This window comes from Ochotona princeps, chromosome 4 (genome assembly GCF_030435755.1).
Source record: "Ochotona princeps isolate mOchPri1 chromosome 4, mOchPri1.hap1, whole genome shotgun sequence".
NCBI lineage: Eukaryota > Metazoa > Chordata > Mammalia > Lagomorpha > Ochotonidae > Ochotona > Ochotona princeps.
The window spans coordinates 90,357,437-90,383,549 of NC_080835.1; the positions used below are offsets into that span (position 1 = coordinate 90,357,437).

The 26,113-nt window shown below is 38.0% G+C and overlaps 2 protein-coding genes across 7 annotated transcripts in view; one reads left to right on the plus strand and one right to left on the minus strand.

Annotated features, from left to right (window-relative positions):
* Positions 1–6,774, plus strand: part of MTMR2 (myotubularin related protein 2) — an 86,082-nt gene extending 79,308 nt beyond the window's left edge. For all 3 annotated transcript variants that reach the window (XM_004584999.4, XM_058663998.1, XM_058663999.1), the window contains 5 exons: positions 29–235; positions 833–925; positions 4,482–4,595; positions 5,650–5,826; positions 6,327–6,774. In XM_004584999.4, the coding sequence (XP_004585056.2) occupies positions 29–235; positions 833–925; positions 4,482–4,595; positions 5,650–5,826; positions 6,327–6,488 (753 nt within the window). In that variant the 3' untranslated portion in view covers positions 6,489–6,774. The remainder of the gene's footprint in view (positions 1–28; positions 236–832; positions 926–4,481; positions 4,596–5,649; positions 5,827–6,326) is intronic.
* Positions 6,775–8,856: 2,082 nt separating this feature from the next.
* Positions 8,857–26,113, minus strand: part of CEP57 (centrosomal protein 57) — a 29,889-nt gene continuing 12,632 nt past the window's right edge. For 3 of the 4 annotated variants that reach the window (XM_058664000.1, XM_058664004.1, XM_058664003.1), the window contains exons 3-11: positions 24,263–24,442; positions 23,832–23,953; positions 22,491–22,607; positions 21,531–21,608; positions 18,276–18,383; positions 17,707–17,784; positions 13,924–14,159; positions 12,602–12,746; positions 9,495–10,701 (exon numbers count right to left, since the gene is read on the minus strand). In XM_058664000.1, the coding sequence (XP_058519983.1) occupies positions 10,471–10,701; positions 12,602–12,746; positions 13,924–14,159; positions 17,707–17,784; positions 18,276–18,383; positions 21,531–21,608; positions 22,491–22,607; positions 23,832–23,953; positions 24,263–24,442 (1,295 nt within the window). In that variant the 3' untranslated portion in view covers positions 9,495–10,470. Of the gene's footprint in view, positions 8,999–9,494; positions 10,702–12,601; positions 12,747–13,923; positions 14,160–17,706; positions 17,785–18,275; positions 18,384–21,530; positions 21,609–22,490; positions 22,608–23,831; positions 23,954–24,262; positions 24,443–26,113 lie in introns of those variants that run through there. The other variant, XM_058664002.1, reaches the window with a different exon arrangement.

Below are 26,113 nucleotides of genomic sequence, written 5' to 3' on the forward strand. Positions count from 1 at the left end.
AAAAAAAACCAACCAAAACCTTTTCCAGCTTATTCTTGCAGGGGCTCTTAGGATTGCTGACAAGGTAGAGTCAGGGAAGACTTCCGTCGTCGTACACTGCAGTGATGGTTGGGACCGCACAGCTCAGCTAACATCCCTAGCCATGCTCATGTTGGATGGATACTACCGGACCATAAGAGGCTTTGAAGTCCTTGTGGAGAAAGAATGGCTAAGTTTTGGACATCGATTTCAATTAGTAAGTAAAGAAACATGAGTCTTGATGTATCTGTCTTGGGCATATGAAAATGATGTCTACGATGTTCATCTACACTTACTTACCCTGAAGGGTACACTTGTCAAGAAATTTTGTTTTGGATGCCATTTGGATATTCAGGCTAGAGGCCCAGTTTTTCCTGTGATCTCTATTAGAAAATATTACATATTACTCAGATGGGTTGATGGATGGGTGCATTCACGTCCAAGTGGCTGTTCAACATGACCGAACTTTTCATGTAGCCTTAAAAGCACGATGGCTTAATATTATTCTTCAGTGTGGCTGTACAAAATGCCCTTGCTCCTACACGTTTAGGACTAAGAGATAATGAGGTAGAAGTAAAAATTCAACTGAACTGAGAATAAAACGACTTTTCTGTCATGATATTTCAAGACTAGAAGGTACTGAAAGCTTGGCTTTTGGCTAGGTATTTTCCCAGGTTACAGATTCCTGTGGGAGGGATATGTATGGAGATGCAGCAAATAAATATTAACCTAGGGGGCTACATCTGGCACTTACACCAAGTGTTATTTTTATTTGGGAATCTCCGAAATCTCAGTCTCACTGTCTTTGCTCCAGAGAGTTGGCCATGGAGATAAGAACCATGCAGATGCAGACAGATCGCCTGTTTTTCTGCAGTTTATCGACTGTGTCTGGCAAATGACGCGACAGGTAACTAATCTGGGATGTCTGTTCTTACATATACGATAATTCATATAGAATGAAAATTCCTGTAAAGTTTCCATGAGGTTATTATAGTCAGACTGTGTATTGTTAAAAGTTGCAGATTTGGAAGTAGTAACTGACAATTTGATTCCACTAGCATTTCGACATGTGTGATTGATAAACCAAGATGTCATCCTTTGTTTTAAACAAAGAGCACTGGTTATGCAAACCCCTTATTAGGAGCCCATCTGTCCAGTGCTAAGGGAAGTAAAGAAGCTGGGAAACTTAAGCTAAATAAAAATCCTAATTTACTGAAGAGAAAAATGGGCTTAGATGGCAATTACAAGAAGGAAGGTATGGACTAGGCTCAGTTCTTCTCATTTTTAGGTTACTGAAAGAGCTACCGTGCTCTGTAAACCTTCTAACAAGTAGATTTATTCTTTTAGGATGGTATCACAGGAGGAAATGTGATTAATTATTTTGCTACAGAGGCAATGTACTTTTACTGATCAGTTCATGGATAGCTTCTTCATGTACGCATTTCATCTCAGGTGGTCGATCTTGAGATTTGCTGGGCTACATGAGGGATTGTTGTGGTTACTACAGTATGAGGACGATGATGCTGAGGTACACTGGAAATTACACAGATTTTGAATTTTAGAAGAGATGGTACTACGTAATTTTATTGCTTCTTGGAATAGGTTTGACTTCTTCCTGTGGAATTGTCTTAGACAGCTACTCTTTTTGGGAACATGACCCAAAACAACAGAATCCATGATTGACTGTTTTCTTGTAACCTTTGCTGCCAAAACTCAAATACAATAAAGGAATAGGAAAGCACTTAGAAGCTATGACATGTTGATGACTGCCAAAATATATTAAAAAGGACACTATGTGAATGTTTCTGGAATTTTCCCCCCCAAGGATTGTACAGGTGTGTTTTAAATTTTTGCATCACATGCAATCCTTGCATATTTTGCATATTTTTATGGGATTGTGTGCAGTATTTCAGTATCATACACACAGTAGAAACCAAGGAAACCAGATAACCTCATTTCCTTAAAGGATCTTTATGTTTGGAATGTATCAGTTATTCTCTTCTTTTTAAAAATACTTTACTTGAAAAAATTAGACAAAGATCTCCCATCCACTGGTTCACTCCCTAAATGGCCACCACAGCTGGACAGAGCTGGGTGTGCCTGAGGCCTGCAGTCAGGAGCAGGAGCTTCTTCCAGGCTTCCCATGTGGAGCCATCCTCTGTTGCTTACCCAGGCAGCTGCAACAGAAGTGGGAGCCAAGATAGGAACCAGTGCCCGTATAGGACGCTGGTGCTGCAGGCATAGGATTAGCCCATTATGCCAATGTACTGGCCATAACTTCTTTTTAGTTTATAGCACATTATTGTGACATCTGTGCTTTGAAACACCAGAAATGACTACTTCTGATGGTACCCAGGATCTAACCTCCCTCTGTGATCCTCTTACCAGAGCCTCTGCTGAATCACTTACTCTCACAGAACATGTAGTATCTTTCTGTGGCTGGCTTATTTGACTTACGTGATAAGGGACCTACAGTACCATCCATTTAACTGCAAATAATCAGTATTCCAATCTTTATATGGTTAATATTTCATTGGGTATACATAACATTTTTATAATCCATTCACCCACTGATGGATAACTAAAGATGGAGTGCTGCTTAGAACACAGAGCACAGATCTGTCTGCTAAGCTCACTCATTTCCTTTACATATATTCCCAGATGTGGGGCAGCTGTAAGTTGTGGTAGGTGTTGTTTTAGATTTCTGAGGACCTTCCTTCAGAAGGGCACTATATATTTGCTTTCCAATCAGAAACATGTGAATTGTTTTTCTGCAAATACCTTGCCAACATGTATTCTTTCCTTTTGTTCTTGCCATGCTAGGACCTGGCAATACACTGTTAGATTGCTATCTGTATTTTGATCTAGGTACAAGTTGTTAGAAACTCCTTTGTACAATTTCTTATCTTGATTTTTTTCAGTGACCCATTGTTTGACATTGTTGTGTATTTATCTCAAAAATTTCCAGTCTGTTCCAAAACTAAGCAGTTTAATTTTAAATCTGTTTAGTAAATGCCAGACAATCTAATGTTTGATAGAACTTAAAACATTTTATAATGGGGACTTAAGGAAATAGTGCATGTTAAAATAGAACCAATTTTATTGTAATTATAGCCCAATTCTGTTCCTTTCCCCTGTACTCCCATCCTTACACTCATCTCTTCACTGGGATCAGGAAGGAATTGTTAATGGGCTCTTCAGATTTCAAAAATGTAAGGACAAAAAACTACTGTCTTCTGCATATGATATAAAAAACCATAGAAGCAGTTAATGGGCTGTTTTACTTTTGATATTAGTAGGTAAGTACTGATTAAGCTGTCATCCAGAAGTGAGCTAACAGTTCTGCCAAGACAGTAAAGCTACCCTCAGTGCAGCTTCTGAGGATTTTATTTGTGCCCCAGAATGCTTTCATATTTGGCTAATAAGGTTGTTAAAAGTATGCAAGTACAAGAGATGGGTTAATTTTTTAAATGATTAAATGAACTTTGATGATTTTTAAGACTTATTTATTTGAAAGGCAGAGTTAGAGGGGAGAGAGATCCTCCATCTGCTGGTTTACTCCCCAGAAGGGGCCACACCAGCTATAACTGGGCCTGTTTGGGTGCCCCGTGCGTGCCCTGGTTTCCCAGGTGCATTAGTAGGGGGTTAGATTTGAAGTGGAACAGGCATGACTTCAATTGGGGCTCATATAGGATGCCGGCCCCTCAGACTAAAACTTATCCTGTTATCCATGGCACAGGCCCCAAAGGTTCTCAATGGCTTTTTTTTTTTCTGACATATGCTTTAACATCTTTATTCAGCTTCACAGCCACAATACATAAAGGTCTGGTGACTACCCTTTAGTGTTCAAGAAATGGCTTCCTGAAGTTTAGGAGACTGTTTAGTTTTTGAATATTTCTGAAGTAGTGGGCTGAATTAAACTAAAGCCTTTACTATTTGAGTAATAAAGTATATGTAGTTCTAACCCATACTATTCTATAGGTCAAGATATACAGTCAAGATTTTGGCCTGGGTTAGAGGGCGAGTTTTAGTTGAAAAGATGTTATAGAAGTAGTGGTTCTAAGAGACTTTCATTCAGGGCATATTGCCTGCAGATTTTTTAAGTACATTGACTTATTAACTCATCTGTTTTGCATATGTGACTTTATGTACTGATTTTCCTAGAGCCAACTTTGGTAACTTTTTTTTTGTAGTTATTAAAAATGACTGTTGAAACGTTAACGGAAAAGCTTCCGTTAACGGAAAAGCTTACAAAGTCATTCACACTTCTGATGAGAAAAGGAGATTGTCAGGAATTGCCTGAGAAAGTTGGAAGTGATTTTTTAACAGAAATGCTGTTAATGGTGTAGAAACACATGTGAATGTTAACTTTTTAAGTACTGTTAGAGACCTGCTAATTATGGTAAGGACAGACATCCTTGAGAAAATTTTAATTTTGTGTGTTCCTGGTGTTAAATTTGCAGTTTCCTACCGCATTTGAATTCAATGAGTATTTTCTTATTACCATTTTGGACCACCTCTACAGCTGTTTATTTGGAACATTCCTCTGTAACAGCGAACAGCAGAGAGTAAAAGAGGTAAAATCTGAGCTTTATCCTTCCTCCATCTCTTCTATGTACTCTTCCTTACAACGTGAGCCAGATTTTACTCAATCTGCTTTTGGTTACATGCCGAATCATCTTTTAGCTATAATGTGATGACTTTTCGCTTTATCTGGACCTGAACTGTACTGTCACAGGCCTATGCATTCACTGCTGTCTGACTTGTTGAGTCTGCTAAAAAGAACTGGAATAATGCACACCTGGACAAATGGGCAGCTCAGATTCCCAAAAGAACATGCATATAAATGAGACTATTATTATACAGAAATCGTGCAAAAGAAAATGTTTACTTCTTAAAATAAGGCTAATAGTACTGACTATTGTAAAAACAAACCACAGTAAGTACAGAAAGGTCTCACACTAAATGCTTTCTAGATTTTAAATTCCTTTGATGCCAGGTGTCCAACTTTTAAACTTGGTGTATCTTTAGTGCCTATGTGCAGTATTTCTCTACTTGGTAACTCCTGCAATGTTATGTAACAGCCTAGCTAACTTATAACCTGATTTCATCGTTCAAGAGTATTGGTAGGATTGTTCTAATTACATTTGCTTAAAACTGTATTCTAAGAACAGTTTGGTGGTTTGAAAGCATTGTCTGTAAAGCTGAGCAACCATCACAATTTAAACTTTTTGCCTTTTCTGAACAAAAGTTTAGTATGTGATGTGTTGGGCTCCTTTAGCTTGTTTCAAAAGTCACCTGCATTCCAACACGTATCTTCTTAAAAACTGATGATTTAATTGTGTACATTAGTTGACAGACTTGTGTTCCTACTTCTGGGCTTTCATGAATAATATTGCTCTGAACATTTACAAAATTCTCATATGGACACATTGTATGCTTTGTATATACTTGGGAGTGGTACTATTGGGTTATATGGGAGCTCTGTTGGAAGAGTGCCACACTTTCTTATGTTTTAATGTTTATTGTTGAAGTATCCAAGTTCACACCCGCCAAACTGATAACATTTTACCAAAAGTATAAGCACTCTGGTGTGGTAGAAAATCTTATATATATATATATTTTTTACAGAATCTTCCTAGAAGGACTGTGTCACTGTGGTCTTACATAAATAGCCAGCTGGAAGACTTCACTAATCCTTTGTATGGGAGCTATTCCAATCATGTCCTTTATCCAGTAGCCAGCATGCGCCACCTGGAGCTCTGGGTGGGATACTACATAAGGTGGAATCCAAGGATGAAACCGCAGGTATGCTAACACCCTAAGGCCACATAGCATGGAATTTTTTTAGCCACATTAAGTGTTAAGTTTACTTTATCTGTCCCTCTTTAAACCAACTGGAAAAATTATTTGTGCATATTAAAACCTTACCTCTCTACCTGTTAAAAGAATTGCATTATATAATGTCTTAGAGATACTGTTTCACTAAGGTGAAAAAAAGTGTTAGGAAAGTTAAAACATCTATTTGACAGAGTAATGACATTACAACTTACAACAGTTGAGACTAAAATAATCTGCAACTATAGGGAATCTAGCATTGTTTTGTTGATTGTAAAAGCAGTTTCAAGAGCATTCACAAGTGGGTATTGTCGGGATACTTGAGCAAACTGGGAAAGTTACAGTAGTTATGGAATTTAATGTTTGCTGATGTATTTTACGGTAAGGTTGGTTACAAATCATGGGGAAGAAATACACTGTGACAGAATGACTTAAGATTGCTCCACTGAATAACTGTCTTGTCCTTTTAGGAACCTATTCATAACAGATACAAAGAACTTCTTGCTAAAAGAGCAGAGCTTCAGAGAAAGGTAGAGGAACTACAGAGAGAAATTTCCAACCGATCCACCTCATCCTCAGAGCGAGCCAGCTCTCCAGCACAGTGTGTCACTCCTGTCCAAACGGTTGTGTGAAAGGACTGAGACTGGGGACATGATTGCTATGAACTTGTTACAGTGGCAGCTTTATGAGCAGAAAGTCTTCCATGTTTAAAACACATCTATGAGAGAGTTTGGTTGCTTTTATTTATTCTCAATCTCTCTTGGGTGAGTTTAGAACTGTAGCAGCATAGCTATGTGAAGCTAGATAGAACACTAATCTTTTAAAAGTTAAAGATGTAAATCCTGGATTCATGCTGGGAACTATTTTCAAATTTTAAGAAGGAAGATGCTATCTTAATAAAACTACTTTAGAAAAATATCTCTTGATGGAAGAGAGCTCAGTGCACATAGGAACGTTAGTTTTCATAAAGATTGGGCCTCATACCCTTTCAACTCCCTTCCACATTTGTGGTAAGTGAAAAGTATAAGTCTTCAGAATGTTATGAATATTCATAATCGAAAATTACTGCTGATAATTACTTGTATACTTACTAGAAAGTTATTCCAAAATGATGCCTTATGGCTACATTGGTGGGGAAATAAAAAGGAAAACGTAGTAAACAACAAGAATGTCAAAATTGATACACTCTTCAGGTTGGTTTCATTTGCCCAATTACGAGAAACATCACAGAACATGTTACCTTATTTTTTGTAACTAAAAACTGCCGAGGAACTTGCCATGTACCTTCTGTTCTATTTGCAAACTAATTGGCTTTTCTGAAGTATGCATAGATGTACTGTGCTCAAATTTTACATGAAATATTTTACTACTATGTTGCAAATTCTGAAAAGCTAATAAATGATTAAATGTAACTATAAGAAAAAGCTGCATCACAATCTCAATGCCAGTAAAGGAAATCTTGTTTCACTGTTGGCCTGCTGCGGGGGGTTTGGTGCTGGTACGTTTTACTCCAGAAAAGACATGCCACTAAACTGTTACAAGGGAGCTTCTTTCCCCTTGATCTGTTTGAGAAAATTTCAACAGTCTTTGTTTGCCTTAGGATTTTGTTGGGCAGAAATGTTATTTGGAAATTTAATTTGCCTGCTCCAAATGGAAATGCTCAACTTGAGCCCATTTTGCCTTGCAGACCTTACAAAGAAAGTGATATGGGGTGGAGATTATGACGTAACTGGAATTCAGAGTGCTTATGGCCCTGCTGCCCACCGAGAGCCCCAAAGGAAGCCTCTGCCTGGTCCAGCCCTGCCTGTTGTGGTTATATTGGGAGTGAACCATTGCATAGAAAGTGCTCACATGAAATAAAAATGAAGTTTAGATTTTTTTTCCCCCTTAGTAATTCACTACGATTTGAACCTTGCCCTGCTCTTGGTCTTACAGGAATGATTGGTTATTATGTGAAATTTACTGTAAGGAAAATTTTAACACAGTAATCAAGTGACCAGTAGTTAAGCTAAGTTTTGTACTCCAAATATTAAATCCATTCTTCATTCAATCATAATCATTAGCCAACATAAAAATATAGTTGATCAACAATTTCAAGCTTTCTATTGTAATATATGAAGAGTGGTTTAAATTCTCATAAATTTCACTCAAAAGCAAGTACAGACCTATCACTTCTGTTCAAAACCTTCCTGTGGTTTTCCGCATCTTATGTAAGAAATCTAATCGGTGCATGCACTCTGAGCATTTAAGATGGCTCAGGGCTTCATGTGTAGGAGGGGAGAAAGATCAGTAGCACTTTACACAATATTTCAGAAGTGCAAAATTCATAGTTGATTCATGTCTATGAGATGGTAGTACAGATGTACCTTTCCCAGGGAACACAGAATTTAGAGATGAAGTCTCCCAAGACCTGCTCTCTGCCTACTGTTCCATGCTCATTTGCACACTTTTAATTACCAGTACTACTGTGCTATGGCTAATCCCTCCATGGAAACGACAGTTTCCTGCCTCCTTTCACTGTTCTCCCTAATGACTGATTCCTATTCTGCAGGTCAAAGGTAAGGAAAGTGAGGCTTATAGACAGCTGCAGGCAGGACCTGAAATCAACAAATCTTAAGGCTACTTTCCTTAAGTTGATAATACTGTATGGTCTGCAAATATCACCATCCAGATGCCTCCTGGCAGAAAACAGGTTGACCAGCTGTGCTAGATGTTAGGTGTCACGTCATGCTCTGAGAACCTACCCCGATTCATCAATCCTCTGTAGTATCCCACAGCTCTGCATACAGGACTGTAAGCACTGCACTCAGTGCCCTGTAGTAACACTTCAGAGGTCTACAACCAGTACATAAACATGCTGTAGGTTACAGGGCTTGGTATCAAAAACGGGCATCTTATACATCTGCAATGCATTAAAGTTCTGATTCGACATAAGTGGACAGAATACATATTCATTTACTATAAAGTATCAGATAAAACGAAGTATTTTAAAATCTCACCTTAAGAGTATCAAAAGCTGGAATGGTTGTTTCAGTTTCACTTATAGTTCAGCGCTGGGGTGAATTTTAGCACCACTGAATCACTTTTCTAATAAGGACTTTCAGCTACTAAAATTCAAATGATTGTTACACTTTTTAATGACCTGAAATTTAAACAAGGAGATGACAGAAATTTAATAGTTGAAACAGGAGAAATATTCACCATATGAACAGTAGTGATTTTCACCTTTGGACTCTTGTGAATGTGATGAAGCTGCAAACCTGCTTATTAGAAAAGTATATGCCCAAGTATCCAGAGAATTTCCAAGGACTTCACAAATCCTTCCCCCACCGAACCAAGACACTGTGACAGTGCTTGAAGTCACACAGCTCATGCCTGCTGTCTGGATATTCTAAAACTTCATCAACAAACCGTAGGAAAAGCAGGTAGGAGAATTTTACATGTGACTAGTGTTTTACTTACATGGCTGGAGCATCCCACCATACAAGATGAGAAGATTCCACCTTGTTGCTGATGGTTTCATTGTAAGCATAAGAATGGCAAATAACATTGTATTTTCCTGAATTTCTTATAAACAACATGTCCTATTTACAGGTGCACTTTCAAAGTATACAATAAATTAAGCCTTTATTAACAGATTATTAAGGAAAGTTTGTTTCCTTAAAAAGGCTGTTTTATTGACTTCAGTGACAAACTTATAAAATGTTAACAGGTCTAACAATCTGTTCAAATATATGATTTACATTGACATAATTTGGGTGTACAGTTCATAATGCACTCAAACTGTGTACCCATAAAAGCAAATATTCAAGAGGTTCTCTACAAGCTTAAGAACCATAATACCTTGACTCAATAACATGATTACAAAATCATCATTTAAAAAAGCTTATGACTATGTTTCACATCTCATTCTCATTACAAAATTTCATTCACAGTTTATATTGTAAAATGCTTCTTAAGTTTTAGAGGTAACTGACTTAAAATGATTGCTTAGGTCTTTAAAAAATATTTAAATAGTGGATTAAAAAGCAATACAAATTGCTTTAATGTTGATCAGTTTCATTATAGTGGATCAACAAAACGCCAGAAAGAAACCAAAACAAGTTGCTTAAATATACATAAATAATTAAATACAAGAAATATCAATAGTCAAAGTACGCTATTAGTTATAGGGGGAATAGGAAGTGGGCAAATTCAGTAAGGGAAGGATTAAAAAAAGACTATTTAGCAAACATCGTCTTTGAGACAGCCTCGTATTTTTGAAAACTTAAACCCAACTTTATTTATATATAAAAACTAGTTTTAAAAATTACACCCACAAGTAAAAAACTGGCGATTTGTTTACAAAGTACAATGCATGAGTACAGCAAATTCATCTTCAAGAAACAGTAATGTGTGTTTTCTGAAGCTTCAAAATTCCCTTGGCTTCCACTGAAATGTTAACATTTATTGAGGCTGCAAAAAAACAGAACAGGTCTATGTAATGAAGCTGGAGCCTCTTAACACTTGCTATTCACTAATTCCAACATAAGCGAATATGTGACCTAGAAAATTAACTGTCAACATCTGATTGATGAGGTACTTATTATCTTAATAAAATTTATGACCTGATAGTCAGTAATCCCAACACAAATCACCACTTTGTAATGAATTCTGTATGGTTTGCATGTCCTTCAATAACTGAAGATTTTTCCTGCTTTTTTCTCCAGGTCTTAATTTGGTATAATCCTTCTTATTTGTGTTCCCTGTGATTCCAGTTCGGTTGCTGCTGCTTCCATCTTCTTCAAGAGTCTTCTTCGTGGATCTTAATTCCTTCTTTTGTTTCTCTGTCTTCTGCTTCTCCACCTATACCAAATCACCAATGTGGGGGAAAAAGGAAAACATTTTCTTCTAATAGTACCATTTTTTACAAGAGAGCTCCTAATCCAACTAAAATGCAAACAACTTAGTCCAACATCAAAAAACAGTTTTGCACTAGTTAATGTTCTGTCCATTATTTTGATGCTGGTCATACTATCAGACAGTATTGTCAAATGCCAGATAGGGTAAGAAGCAAAGGAAAGATGACATGGCAATGACTCAAGGGAGGGGGAAAAAACAACACAGGAAAACAACTCACAGAATTCTAATGGGAAGGAAAGGAGAAAGGCATACTGGAAACTAGTCTCAAAAACGACGATGGATGAAGAAACAGAGGTACATGGTACTGAAAACAGGTCTGAATCTAAGAATAAACTAGTAAATATTTTAAATCTCTTAAAGTAGGAATATTTGTATGTGAGCTAAACTCCAGCTAACATGTTGGCATCTGATTACAGAAAATAAAGCTAAATCTAATGTACAAGAAGCAAGTTAGACTGCTACTCTACAGAATTATTTGTATATGCTTCTTTTTTCAAACATGAACTTTGGAAAAAATGCTTAAAAATTCAGTTCCAAAACTTGAAGACTGAAATGTACAACACCTCTATCATTTGCAAGTAAGTCTAAAATGCCCTGGCGAAGTTTAATTAATTTCATTAAGAATACATACACTCTTCTTAAATAATCTGAATAAACGTCAAATTGGTTCCATCAGTGAGAAACATCTTTACAGTAATTCCTCTCCCTCCTTAATAAATCTAGCAGTAAATGGCCTTGATATTCCTACTTTCCAAAACAATGTCTGTCTCTATCAAGTCTGCCTACCGTACAATTACTCTCTTGGTCCAATGACAACCAAGTCTGATAAGCCTAACAGTCTTGCTAGTCTCAGCCGCTCTACCTTGACCCCAATCCATTACCCCCAGCAGTAACAGAATTGTGCTTCTGACTGAAAAACCTACAATGACTTCACTGCTGAACTTGACTCCCATTAAATAAATGGCTACTTTATTTAATAGAGTGGGTAATGGAATTAAGAACTTTTCCACTTATCCATAATCCTGCCCTATGAAAACTGAGCTCAAAACATTTCATTCTGGATAAACTCCGAACCATTTAAACTCATCACATTTAATCACATAGATAAAATAGGACAGTAGAAAGATTTTTAGAAAGTTTGAGCGCCTGGCGGCTAAAATCCTCGCCTTGAACGCCCCGGGATCCCATATGGGCGCTGGTTCTAATCCTGGCAGCTCCACTTCCCATCCAGCTTCCTGCCTGTGGCCTGGGAAAGCAGTCGAGGACGGCCCAAAGCTTTGGGACCCTGCACCCGCGTGGGAGACCCGGAGGAGGTTCCTGGTTCCCAGCTTCAGATTGGCACAGCACTGGCCGTTGCGCTCACTTGGGGGGGTGAATCATTGGAAGATCTTCCTCTCTGTCTCTCTTCTCTGTATATCTAACTTTGTAATAAAAATAAATAAAATCTTAAAGTTTGAAAAATCCAAGTTCCTCTCAGTGCAAAATAGACTTGAAATTGATGTAATTATCTAAAAATATTCACTTTCCATAAATCCTTTCAGCAGCCTTAATATGCATTAAGAACTTTTTCTGCACCAAAATGAATTTTTTAAATTCCATTTTTCAAATACCTTAAGCACTCTTGTATTTAAAACAATGCAGCTTAAACAAATCCACTCTAAAATCCAGTGCTGTCTTAACACACTTATGACCAATTCTTAATGAATTCAGTAAGTACTTTCTATAAGGAAGTATCCCTCCTTATATCATCATTAGCATCATCATTTACTCTTTTTCAGAAAGTACTCCTGCACCCCTTTCCCTCTTAAATCATTAGAAACTGAGCAAAGAGTACAGAGGTTACCTGGGCTTGGTACTTTCGAACTTTAGTTATTTGATTGGCTTTTGCCTCCATCCTTCCCACTAATGCCTCTAGTTCACACTCCAAGTTATCTTTTAGCTGAGCAGTTGGTGACTCCTGGATGAGTTTTGCAAGTTGCTGGTGATCACTGTATACAAAGAGAAAATAGGGTTTGGTTACATTTCCTTTGTTTCCCTGCTAGGACCACTCACCAAAGGTTTCTAAGATTAAGGCAAAAGTCTAATTTCAAAAGTTAACTGTTTCAACCATAAGAGTATCCTATATCTAGGGAAATATCCTGTCTTTCAGAATCATCGTAAGTTGTGTGTTTAACTAAAATTAATTTATAAGGGTTCTTTAAATTCCCTATTATAAAAAACTATGGTTGGGGCCAGCACATTAACTAAACTGGCTAGTCCTCCACCTCCAAATGCTGGGATCCTGTATGGTGCCAGTTAGTGTCCCATCAGTTCCACTTCCCATCCAGCTCCCTCCTTGTGGCCTGGGAAAGCAGTAGAGGATGACCCAAAGCCTTGAAGTCCTGTATCCAAGTTGGAGACCCAGAAGAATCTCCTGGCTTTGGATTGGCTCAGTTCCAGCAATTATGGTCATTTAGGGAGTGTACCAGCAGATGGAAAATCTTTCCCTTTGTCTCTCTATATTTACATCTCCCTTTCCAATAGAAATAATCTTTAAAAAATGTTTTACTGCTAGGTGCAGTAGCCTAGCAGTTAAGGTTCTTGCCTTGCACGCACCGGGATCCCATATGGGTGCTGGTTCTAATCCTGGCAGCCCAGCTTCCCATCCAGCTCCCTGTTTGTGGCCTGGGAAAGCAGTCGAGAACAGCCCAGAGCCCTGGGACCCTGCACCCATGTGGGAGACCAGGAGGAAACTCCTGGCTCTTGGCTTCGGACTGGCTCAGCTCTGGCCATTGCGGCCACTTGGGGAGTAAATCAGTGGAAGGAACATCTTGCTCTCTATCTCCTCCTCTGTATATCTGACTTTGCAATAAAAATAAATCTTAAAAAAAAAATTAGAAATTTTTGCCACTAAAATAAGCTTACCCTCTTTTAATTTTCTATTAGCTTTCTATCAATAGGGAAAAAAAAATCTGCACTATAAACCTTAATCTTCAAAGCACTGAGCAAAAATAAGGCTAAATAAGGGAGATATTCGACCTCAATAATCATATTAGAGTCCAAGATGCTTGGTTAGTTCAAAGATTAAGCTCACCATTATTTGCTGAATAAAATAGCAGGTCTAACAAAAAGCTAAAAGAATAGTGAGGTTTCAGAACTAAATGTAATTTAAAGATAAAAACTCACAAGCTCATTTGCCCAAATTCATCCTGTAAAGTCTGTAAGACTTCTGACAACTCTTCATGAATGCTGCAGGAGGGAGGGGTGACCGACTTCTTACTTCGAATGCCTCGTGGCGACATCTGTTTCACCAAAGGCACACTGTTGACTACGCGATCGTTGCACAGAACCTTACTGTGCTGTTTGAGTAGATGCAGGACATGCTGAACGTTGGCCACCACAGCATGACTGGGACTCGTTGACTAAAGAAGGAAGACAAAACAAAGCTTTTTATTTCCTAAGCTAAAACTAAGTGCCCCAACGCCCATGAAGTCAAGCTATAGTAACTCACTGACCAAGTCCTATCGACTCCACCTGTCACCGGGTTGATGCAGTTATTTGGCTATACAAAGCATGTTCTGGTAGTCTGCCGGCTCCCAGGCTAACAGAACCACCTGTCATAGCCCTAAAACACTGTTTTGATCATGCCATTTAAAGACCACCGATATAAAATCTGGACAGAATATGCAAATTCCTTACTGTGGGAATAAGGAGCTACATTACTGAGCTGCAACCTGAACTTGACCTCATTTTTAATTAACTGCATATTTCTATTCCTGAAGAAATATTTGTAGATGCTATTTCCTTTCAGTAGTTTGCATGGAAATTTCATACCATTCTTTAAAATCTAGTTCAAACAAATTTTTAAGAGCTGCCTCAAAACTGCCAGAGAGGGGCTGGTGTGATGGATCAAGAGGCTAATCCTCCACATCCAAGCATCAGGATCCTACCTTAAAAAAAAAAAAATTATTTTTAGAAATCCAGATATACAGAGAGGAGGAGAGACAGAGAGGAAGATCTTCCGTCCGATGATTCACTCCCCAAGTGGCTGCAACAACCACAGCTGAGCTGATCAGGAGCTAGGAGTTTTTTCGGGGTCTCCCACGTAGATGCAGGGTCTCAAGGCTTTGCGTTGCCCTCGATGGCTTTCCCAGGCCACAAGCAGGGAGCTGGATGGGCAGTGGGGACACCGGGATATGAACTGGCACCCATATAGGATCCCGGTTTGTACAAGGCGAGGACTTTAGCCACTAGGCTAGCGGACTGGGCCCCAGGATCCTTTCTACCAGCAGTTCATGTCTCAGCTGTTCTAGCTCCCTCTTGTGGCCTGGAAAAGCATTGGAGGATGGCTCAAAGTCTTAGGCCCTTGCAGTGGCATGGAGATCCCAAAAAAGCTCCTGGCTCTGGACTGGCTCAGCTGCACTTCAGTGTGAGTGGACCAAAGGATGGAAGGTCTTTCCTCTATAAATCTGCCTTTCAAATAAATTAATACATCTTAAAAAAAAATAAAAACATAATTGGTTTATTCTCAAATCACTTCTAACACTTTTGAAATACAGAATTTATCAAAATACACTTTACATATCTGTTGGCCAGTAACTGTTGAACCGTATATGCCTGGGTTCAAATGTCCAGGTCTACTCAGCTCCAGCCTCCTGCTAATGCAAACCTGGGTGGTAGTGCTGATGCCTGAAGTGTTTATGTTGTGCTAACTGGACTGAAAGTAGAAACTAGAATTGAGTTCCCACAGAGGGGAAGTGAACTAGTGACAGATGCTCCACTAAATAACATTTAGAGGAAGGCATTTGGTGTAACAATGAAGAAGCCATATGACATGCCATAACCTGTATCAGGAAGCCAAGGTTTGAGTTCTGGTCTCTGCTTCTCATTCCGGATCCTTGCTAATGTGGCTTGGAGGGAGCAAATGGCTCCTCAAGTATTTGGTTCCCTGGGCTTCTGGCTGCAAGGTGGCCCAGCCCTCCCTGTCTGCTGCAATCAGGTTTTTTTCTGAATGAGTAAATGGAAGATTGTTTCTTCTATTTTACTGTCCCTCAAATTAAAAACAAATTAAAAATTTTAGAAAATGGAACCTGTACTTTGTCTTATACACTTTGTAGTAATTTACTTGAATTACATTTTAGACATATTGTTTTAAACAATCAAGTAAATTAATAATTAAAATGGATATCTTACAACAGTTTGAGAGACCTTCAGCCAAATGATTGTACATGAAGTTATTTGAATAAAAGAACCATTTTCACAAAATGTAAGTACTTCAAAAATACTCAGTTAGAAAGTCCTATGTTTGAACTATTTCCATTCAATCTTTGTTAGTAATGACATCACTGAAAATTACCAGCTATGCAATCAAATATAGGGAAAACATAAATATGCAAAGCTGAATTAGCTTCTCTGAATCTATTCACACAGAGATTTGATTAAAATCTGCTTAAAAGACTCCACTTTGGTTGGTGCTGTCGCATAGGGGGTGAAGCTGATGTCCCTTATGGCTGCTGGTTTAAATCCTGACTGCTCTACTTATCTAGCTCCCTTGAGGAGTGTGGGAAAGTAGCAGATGGCTCAGGTCCTTGGATCCCTACACCTGTGTGTGAGAACTGGGCTGAGCACTGGCCATGCAGGCCATTCAGGAAGTGAACTAGCAGGTGGAAGATTGATCTCTGTCTTTCCTATCTCTGTAACTCTTTCAGATAAATAAATCTTAAAACAAAAACAAGCCCCATAAGACTGGTCCCTACAGAGGATCTAAAGGTAAAACTCAGGGAATGACCTTTAGTTTGAGTCTAGAATCCAGCAGTGAATGGAATAATGTGCCCTTCCTCACAAAAATGCCATGATAAGCTGAATTAGCTGGCAGTTTAGGACATGACACAGACTTTACTATGTGCTAGGTCTGCCATATTTATAAAGGCAGTGAAGAGGTAATAAGGAACTCATGAAAGACTCATATTGAAGATGGAGTGCTGAGGAAAAAGGAGATACTGATTTACAATCTAAGAAGTTGAGAAGAAAAAGCTCTGTTTAAAAAAATTTTAATTTTCCTGTAGGACTGATTGGTTTTATGTGGGTCCCTAACAGCAAAGTGAGGATTTCAACTTACTTTATGGAGCACTTTTCAAATAAAGATGTATAGGAAAGTCATGATCTGCTTGTTTGAGCTATCCTGAGGCCTCATGGCAGAAGTATTCAAAGGCAATGTAGATAATCATGAGGCTGAATATTACAGATGAAGACACTGGGTAGGAAACTATACTGAGTGAGTCCCAAATTTAAACAAACATCAGACTGGGACTGGACACAAAACCACTCCTCATGCCCCACGCCCGATATCTCAGTAGGACTGTGGTGGGGCTTCAGAACCTGTACATCTCTAAAGGCCTGTTCAGAGATTTTGACTTTTCTTTAGGCATCCTTTGATAAACACAAGACCATGGTGAAAAAGAGAAAGAGCTCCATAGGAGTATGAAGTGAGATGTCCTGCAATTCAACAAGATACTACATTTTTTGGAGGAAACAATATTATTTGAAAAACACTGCCATCTATTTCTCCATTGAAATTCTAAGAACAAAAGATGATATGTGGGTATAATGTCTTCTTGGAGAACTCAGTTCTACGTATGATTCAGAGAGAGGACATCTATCTGTATCTAAGTTTAAGACTACAGAGCTGAAACTAAAAACCCAATGCTATAAATTTCCTTAAGCCCTAGGATACCTTCTTCAAACCAAGGCTTCTGCATTATTCTACTTGTCCACCACAGATGTGCTCTAAGGTGGCCCATTTCTTTCTTGCAATTTCATAAAATGTTAACTTGTATTTCTATCAATAATTTCTATCAATAATTTCTATCTACAAATGTGTCTACCACTTAAAGTCACACAGGCAAGGGTCTGCATTCAAGTATAAGTCTAGGTTATAAAAATAAATAAATAAATAAATAACCAACTCACCTTTCCAGCTACAAATGGCATGTCACCCAAACATAATCTATAATGTGGCTGTGTTCCAAGGTAGTTCCTAGGACTTTTCTGAAAACAGAACAGTTTTACTTTATTTGCATGGTGATAAAAAACGATGCACATGGTGACTTCAAACTCCAGCTTGTAAGTGGGCTATTACTTGCCTTATTGATATTGGCATTCTGTGCTAGAGTTGAGTCCCTATTTAGTTAAATACTTCTCTGTAAGTATCTAAGTCCGGGAAAGGCTTGGGATGAGGAATAATACTTGATAAAGCAGCAGCTACAAAGCCTAAGACATTTTCAAAAGGTTAGTTAATACTGGACAATAATGCTACTATTTATACTAGTGTTCTATAGTTACAAAATGCTTTTATACATAATATTTTGATATTAGGGACAAATTTAAGAGTACATATTATTTTTCCAGTCTTCCAAATGAAGAAAATGAGAATGAGAGATGTATCCTCCTAAGGTTGTTGTGTCAGATGGTTTGTGACTGTTTTCTCACATTTAAACCAAGTAATGAGCCACTTTACCTCTCTGGCTCTGCTTTCATACCTTTTCTGGAGGTTTTGGTTTCTTCTTTTTAATTCTTCTCCCACTGGGAACATATGAAGTTGTCTTATCATCAAGGATAAGTCTACTTGTTTCCAGACCAGTCTGCAACTAAGAAGAAAATAAATGCCTAAAGTGAATGCTGCTGAATAAAAGCTGTGATGCAAATTTAAAATTTCTGTTTAAAATACATTGCTGAGTAATTATGACTCAGACATTTGTCAAAAAATTTAATCAATACCAGTCTCGCTTTATCTTGAATTTGTTACGATTTAAATATTCACCAGTGTAGCACTCTGGCTCCACTCTTTGTAGTTACTTCATAGATTCTATTTCACAATAATTGATGTGTATATAACTCCAAACGGATGCTTCAACATTCTTTCTCCTTTAAACTGGCACCCACCCCTGTGTCAGACTCAAAGCTGTCAGACAGCAAAACAACTTCTTTTGAAAACACATACACTTAAAGTATAAGAATCAGAAATTTATGAACTAAAGTACTGAGTATTTCAATATGTTCTCAATTTCTTCTTGCTAGCAGTTTGGCAACTACATTAAAATTAGCATCTTTTCATGGTAAAAATTCCATATTTCCTGTGGATTTTTAAGAAGGGATTTTCAAAACTCAACTTAAAACTCCCATTAAAAAGGAAAAAAAATAGAATTGTCTATCATTTATCCAAAAATATTTGTTGTTAGATTCTTCTTCAGACTCTATGATTTTTAGTCTCCCAAGCTGGGAAAATTTATTTTACAAACATTCCAAAAGATCTCCAGGAAATTATGCCAGTGCTTAAACACTCAGAGCCAATGACTTCAGTAAAAAAAATCACTAATTCTTCCACAGTGACAAAGGGTCATGGTCTCTGCTTTCCAGATCATTTGTACACTCTTACACAGTCAACAATGTTCATTTATACACAGTAAACTGACTACATTTAAAGTTTAGCTCTGGAAGATTTATAGTACTAATGAATGTCAACACTATGCAAACAATTAAGCTCCCAATCCACTGGTGCCAATGAGTTCCAATGCTGGAAGAGGGGTTTATAGGGTAACTTGGGGAACACCCCTGCTAGGCTACAATGCCTGCTGGTGAGCTCAAGAGGCAGGGCTGAGGACATGCTGGGTTCGGCAAGGCTGCAGCACCCATTCACTGGCACATGCAAAAGCCAACATCTAAGGTGTCATCAAATAACCATCCCTTATCCCCAGGTTCTGATGTAGTTTGACAGCAAGGAGAACCCCCACCCTGCAGACACTGGAGGGGGGAAAAAAACCTCAAGAAAAAGAAACATTCAACCATCCACTTCACCCACATCTCAATCTTTCAAATCTTAATCAGAGGCCCACATAGGTATGTACTTCCCTCACGTTAATAAACAAGACAAAACAAACAAAAACCCACCACAATTGAGCTTCCAATCTACCGTTCTTCCTAGCAGTTGTCTTCTGTGTTTCAGAGTGCAAATTTTTTTTTTTAAAGATTTATTCATTTTTATTGGAAAGCCGGATATACAGAGAGGAGGAGAGACAGAGAGGAAGATCTTCCATCCGATGATTCACTCCCCAAGTGAGCCGCAACGGCCGGTACTGCGCCGATCCAATGCCGGGAAGCAGGAACCTCTTCCAGATCTCCCACATGGGTGCAGGGACCCAAGGCTTTGGGCCGTCCTCGACTGCTTTCCCAGGCCACAAGCAGGGAGCTGGATGGGAAGTGGAGCTGCTGGGATTAGAACCGGCACCCATATGGGATCCTGGGGCGTTCAAGGCGAGGACTTTAGCTGCTAAGCCACACCGCCGGGCCCAGAGTGCGAACATTTTAAAGTGCTTTCATCTTTCTCATTTGATTTCCCCTTGCTCAGCTGATGTAACATGAGGATCATTAACAGCAAACATTAAAATCCAGGCTCTGAGTGGTTAATTTGCCCAAGCATAAAACAATTATAGTTAACTGGACTGGTAATCACATATCCTTAGCCACTCTTTCTCCACTATCACATTTAGAACTCAAATTATTACTGTGAATATTCCTTCAACATTAAAGGATTTTACTTCTACTTCTTGTCAGGTAATGAAAAAGGAGTAATAAATGCATTTCAAAAATTCACAAAATAATGACTTTGTTCAACTGTTTTACACACAAAGGTACTTTGAAAAAAAAAGTTCACAGAGAACAGAATGCTAAGTTTATTCTGAAGAAAATGTTTTTTTTTTTTTTAATCAACGCACACATAAACAGATCATGAAAACAGTGTATGGATTTACATTTTTGTGGTGTAAAAATAAATATTCTATTTTCCAAGAACTTGTCATACATTTAAAATGCTCTTGTATAGACTCAACACCACAATGTACATGAACCACAACCTGTAAGCTTGCATGTTCCAAATGAGGAAATGGCATGGCGTACAGGAACACCCAAATGAGGAAATGAGTCAAAATGAAAGCCAAAAGGCTACATAACAACAAAAACAAAAATCAAACTGGGACCTGGCAGTGTGGCCTAGCAGCTAGAGTCCTCACCTTGAAAGCCCAGGGATCCCATATGAGCTGGTTCTAATCCCAGCAGCTCCACTTCCCATCCAGCTCCCTGCTTGTGGCCTGGGAAAGCGGCCCAAAGCTTTGGGACACTGCACCCGCGTGGGAGACCCGGAAGAGGTTCCTGGTTCCCGGCTTTGGATCAGCGCAGCTCTGGCCATTGCGGCTCACTTGGGGAGTGAATCATCGGACGTAAGATCTTCCTCTCTGTCTCTCCTCCTCTCTGTATATCTAACTTTGTAATAACATAAAATAAATCTTAAAAAAAAAAAAATCAAACTGAGAGGAAATCTCAGGTTAAAAAAACAAATCATATTCCACTGAGTCTGTATATAAGATTTAAATCCAAAATTGGAAGCATGCGGCACTTGTTTCCTGATGAGGCGATTCCTTGGTTTGGTTTTGCTCACTAGTTCCCTGGGACAGCTTACTACTTCACCCTCTGTTCTGGTTTCTAGAAGCCATCAAATAAAGAAACCTATGTTAGTGACCCGTGAGAGGTTTCATGTGATTATATTATGAACACTTGCAGAGTCTCTACTTTTTCTTCTACTGTTTCCTAAAATGCTGACTGAAATACTATCAAAATTTATTCTTGGTCTGTAGAAATACACAACTTCCAAAATTAAGCCATATTTGAGAAATTATTTCCAGATTGCTTATGAACATATGAGGAGTGGAAAAAAATATATACTCACTCACATTTCATCTTACCTCAGCTGCCCTGGCTTGCATACGTTTTCTTTCCTGTTCTTCTTCGTGAAGTTTTGCTTCCAACTCTTGCATTTTTTTCTAGTGGTAAAAAATATCAAGAGAGATAACAGTGAAAAGTCTTACATATGTATTTGCAAAATTTTAACATAATTAAGTTTGGAATATATGGTAAATTTTGGTTAAATTCAAGCTCCTTGGTTCACTCTAGTAATGGTCCCATGCATAACAACATCTATACCGTTCTTCTAGGTGGTCAGTGTTAGTTATCTGTGTGGTAGATGAACAGAATTATAGGTAAAACTTATGGTCAAAGAATGTATTTTTATATGAAGGTAAATATGTTACATGGAGGTTTGATATGAAACTATACTCTGTATTAAAATCTCCTCCAAATGACACTAAATTAAAATTACTTCATAGAACTTAAACCAAGTGATGTCAGTTGTAATAACTTAATGTGAACATTCTTTCCAAATGTTCTTTTTTTTTTTTTTTTTTAAAGATTTATTCATTTTATTACAGCCAGATATACAGAGAGGAGGAGGAGAGACAGAGAGGAAGATCTTCCATCCGATGATTCACTCCCCAAGTGAGCCGCAACGGGCCGGTGCGCGCCGATCCAATGCCGGGAACCAGGAACCTCTTCCGGGTCTCGCACGCGGGTGCAGTGTCCCAAAGCTTTGGGCCATCCTCGACTGCTTTCCCAGGCCACAAGCAGGGAGCTGGATGGGAAGTGGAGCTGCTGGGATTAGAACCGGCACCCATATGGGATCCTGGGGCGTTCAAGGAGAGGACTTAAGCTGCTAGGCCACACCGCCAGGCCCCAAATGTTCTTTTAAAAATCTCCTACATATATCTTTGCAATAAGAACACCTCTACCACTATACCCAGTGACAGAAAATAGTTAATTTGAAAAGCCCCCGTACTGTGCATAAATGAGTAAAAAATATATTTACTGACTTCAGCAAGAGCCTGCATTGTGGTAAGCTTGTTATACTCTTGTTCAAGAAGATCCAGTTTTTCCAGTTGGCTCTGAACATGTGTTTGATCATGCTGTCGTTCTCTTTCTAGGGAGACCTGGGAGATAATATAAATACAGGTATGAAAATCTAACCCTTAAAATACACTGACTGTATCTCAGAATACATTAGATGTTACCTGTCTGGATTTCTATAGCACTTAAATTCAGAGAGCAATTTCAGGAAAACAACATGAAGATGACACGAGTGGCATTACTAAATAATCTAAGTGGACTGGTAGTATAGCTGCATGCATGGCATTTTACAAAAGGCGTGGTTTCATATGGCAAGATGATTTTATGCCCTGTGATGGCATAGACTTCCTAGCCATCCAGGCTGTGCATGCAAGCCTTTTCAATCGGCCTGGTAATTCAATTTAAACACACACCTATTCATCCTCTACTCTCCAAGTTTACAGTTAGGATGACAATCACATGACAAACCATTATGCTAGTAGAAATGCACTAATTTAGAATATATTAAAGTGAAGGCTACTGATCAAAAGCTAAAACACTAAGTAGCAGAATTCATCAAGTTTATCTTTCTATGTAAGTCTATATCAACTACATGGGCTATGATAAACAACAGCTATGTTATGCACAAATTGTGCTTCAACTACTCATTCTCTTCTAGCCACCTCAATCAATAGTTGCAAATTTTAAAGAATATATTAGCTTAATAAATGGCATAAACCACACTTTATTTCCAGGATGGGCACTACTCTTATAAAACTAACTTTAAAGTTCTGATTAAATCTACTTTGAGGGGCTAGCATTGAAGCACAGTGGGTTAATCTGCCACCTGTAATATCTCACCACAAGCAGTGTCTCAATTAACCACAAAGCTTGCCCCAATTTTCCATAAACTTTTCATAGAATTTTCATGAACTATGAAGGATATAAAAAATTCAGGGAATGCAAAATCTATAGTGACAAAATACCAAGCCAATCCACTAATCTGAAAATGAACTAGAACCAATGAAACTTATCAAACCTCTGTAAAAGCAAAGCCACAACACTATCACAAGGCTGACTACACACTCCAGGAAGATGGAATTGCCAAGATGAACAACTCTAAAGAGTGAGTGCATTTTCCCAAATTTAAGTAAAAGCCTATCAAATTAAATAGTGGAGAGCCAATCAAATTAAAAGCTTAGATATCATAACTGATCTCAGTTTGCAGTCCTGAGCTACTACAGTAGCATCATTTAAGTCCTCGCTGAGAAAACTCATACCTTTCTTGATCACTGACCATTCCTGAGCATCAATCTGAGATAACATACCTGTTTCTCTAAGACAGATGTTCTCTCCATTTCTGCATGCTTTATCATATTGCGCATATATTCCAACTGTTTTTCTAAAAGATTACATTTATTTTCTGCAGCTAACAATTGGGATGTCAGTTCTAAAAAGCAGGAGGGAAACAGCAATCAGTGCACACTTTGAACAGTTTTGTATAGCTACCGAGATGAATCTTCTGTGCACCCAATACTTCACAGCAGTCCTTTCAGATTACCTAAGCACTCCTATGTGCCAGAGCTGCTTTGTTTCCAGTCAGGAAGCATATGACATTTTGCTTCTCAAATGTACTTGTGCATACACCATTCTGTAGCACCCAAAGAATCTTACCTTGGTCACCACAACACTCACATAGAATTTTAGAATTGACAATGCTTATTGACTAGAATTCCGTTTCTTTTGTGATCAAACAAACCTTGATTGTGTTTTGATTCCTGATTTTTGGAATTTTCCCTTTCTTGTATCTGTTCATCCAGTACTTTCTTGTACTCAATTGTTTCTTTAGACAAGGTTTTCACACTTTCTTCTGCCTGAATCCTTTCAAGTTCCAAACGTCGAATCTTATCTTGAAGATTCTTCAGAGCAGAAAATATAGCTGACAGACAGAATAAATACAGTAAGATAACAATATATGTGGAGAAAGGACACTGGAAAAGAATCATCAAAAAAAAAAAAAAAAAAAAAAGACAACTAGGGCCCCGGCAGAGAATCATTCTCTTGGAAGAACAAAATATTAACTACCTTTTCTTTTACCAAATCCACCTAAAGACATCTTCTGAATCTCTCAAGTGTCATACTAATTCAAGTTAAAAAAAAATCCATCAAAATGATAAAAACATTTCAAAACAAACAAAAAAATAGGGTAATCATACACAAATCATGTATCTTCCTCAAAGTACATTTTTGTTTTTCCAGTATCACAGGTAGAATTGCAATTTACCAGCTATGCACTAAAAAGGGATACTTTCTTAGCTTGCAATGTTTGGTATTTCAAGCAAAAAAGAATATATTTTAATCCCTTCCAAGTGGGATTATAAACGTGATACACATTTCCTATTGAAAAGGTCGAGGATACGTGACAATACAACAATAATCCTATTACAAGGAAATAACGGATTTTTTTTTACTTTCAATCTTTTGCTGTAAGCACAAAATTAAAGTAAAAATATACATTATTTTGACTTTGGTATCATTAGTGAGTATTCCTTTACATGCAATCAAGTTGTTTAATTGATCATTTATTTGTGATTAATAATTAAAGCAAATTATAAAGCCTCTGCTAGTCTGATGAGAAAAAGATCTTCTGACTGCTGGTTCACTCCCCAAATGGCCACAGCTGAGCTGATCAGAAGCCAAGAGTGAGGAGCTTCTTCAAGGTCTCCCATGTGGGTGCGCAGGGTATAGGGTCCCAAGGTTTTGGACCATCCTCAACTGCTTTCCCAGGGCATATGCAGAGAGCTGGATGGAAAGTGGAATAGCCAGGACATGAACCAGCGCCAATATGGGATTCCGGCTCATGCCAGGTGAGGACTCCGCCACTGAGCCATCGTGCCGGGCCCCTGCAGTTCTACTAAAGCTTAAAAGTACTTCTGTATATTACATCACTGTTCAATTTTCTTTCACGAATTTTCCTTGCCTATTTTTCTATGGGGAAGGAAACTTCCTTTATCATCTGCCTTTAGTTATTGATGTTGATGGATGTGTTGATTCTTTATAGAGCTATACCTCATTTTTTCTGACCATGCCCTCTGTTTATATACTTCAGGAAGTTTTTCCTAACCTTAAGATTTGAGAAACATTATTTTTATGTTTATAGTTTAAGTGTTGCAAAATAAGTTATAAAATACTTATAATTAAAATGCATTTTGTATTTAGTTTCAAGGATTGATTAAATCTTTCAGTTTCATTGATGTCAGCATTTAAACTTTAAACATAAATATTACCAATTTCCATTATTATATAAATTGTTACAACAGTAAAAAATGATTTTTACCAGTAATTACTGAGAATCACTCACCAAAGAACTGACTTAAATGAGATTTCATGTAAAATAAGCAACAGGTAGGAACAGCTGTCATCTTTTAAGGTTCAATTCTATTTACTGAACACAAGGCATTTAGCAATACAATTACTAAGACTTTCATTGAATAGAATCAACAGGTCCCAATCACAAAAATAAGAAAGGAGTTTGGATATATAAGTATCTAAAGGATCAATTCTCTAGATACTAGAGTGAAATAAGAACTATAACCAGAAAAAGTTTAAA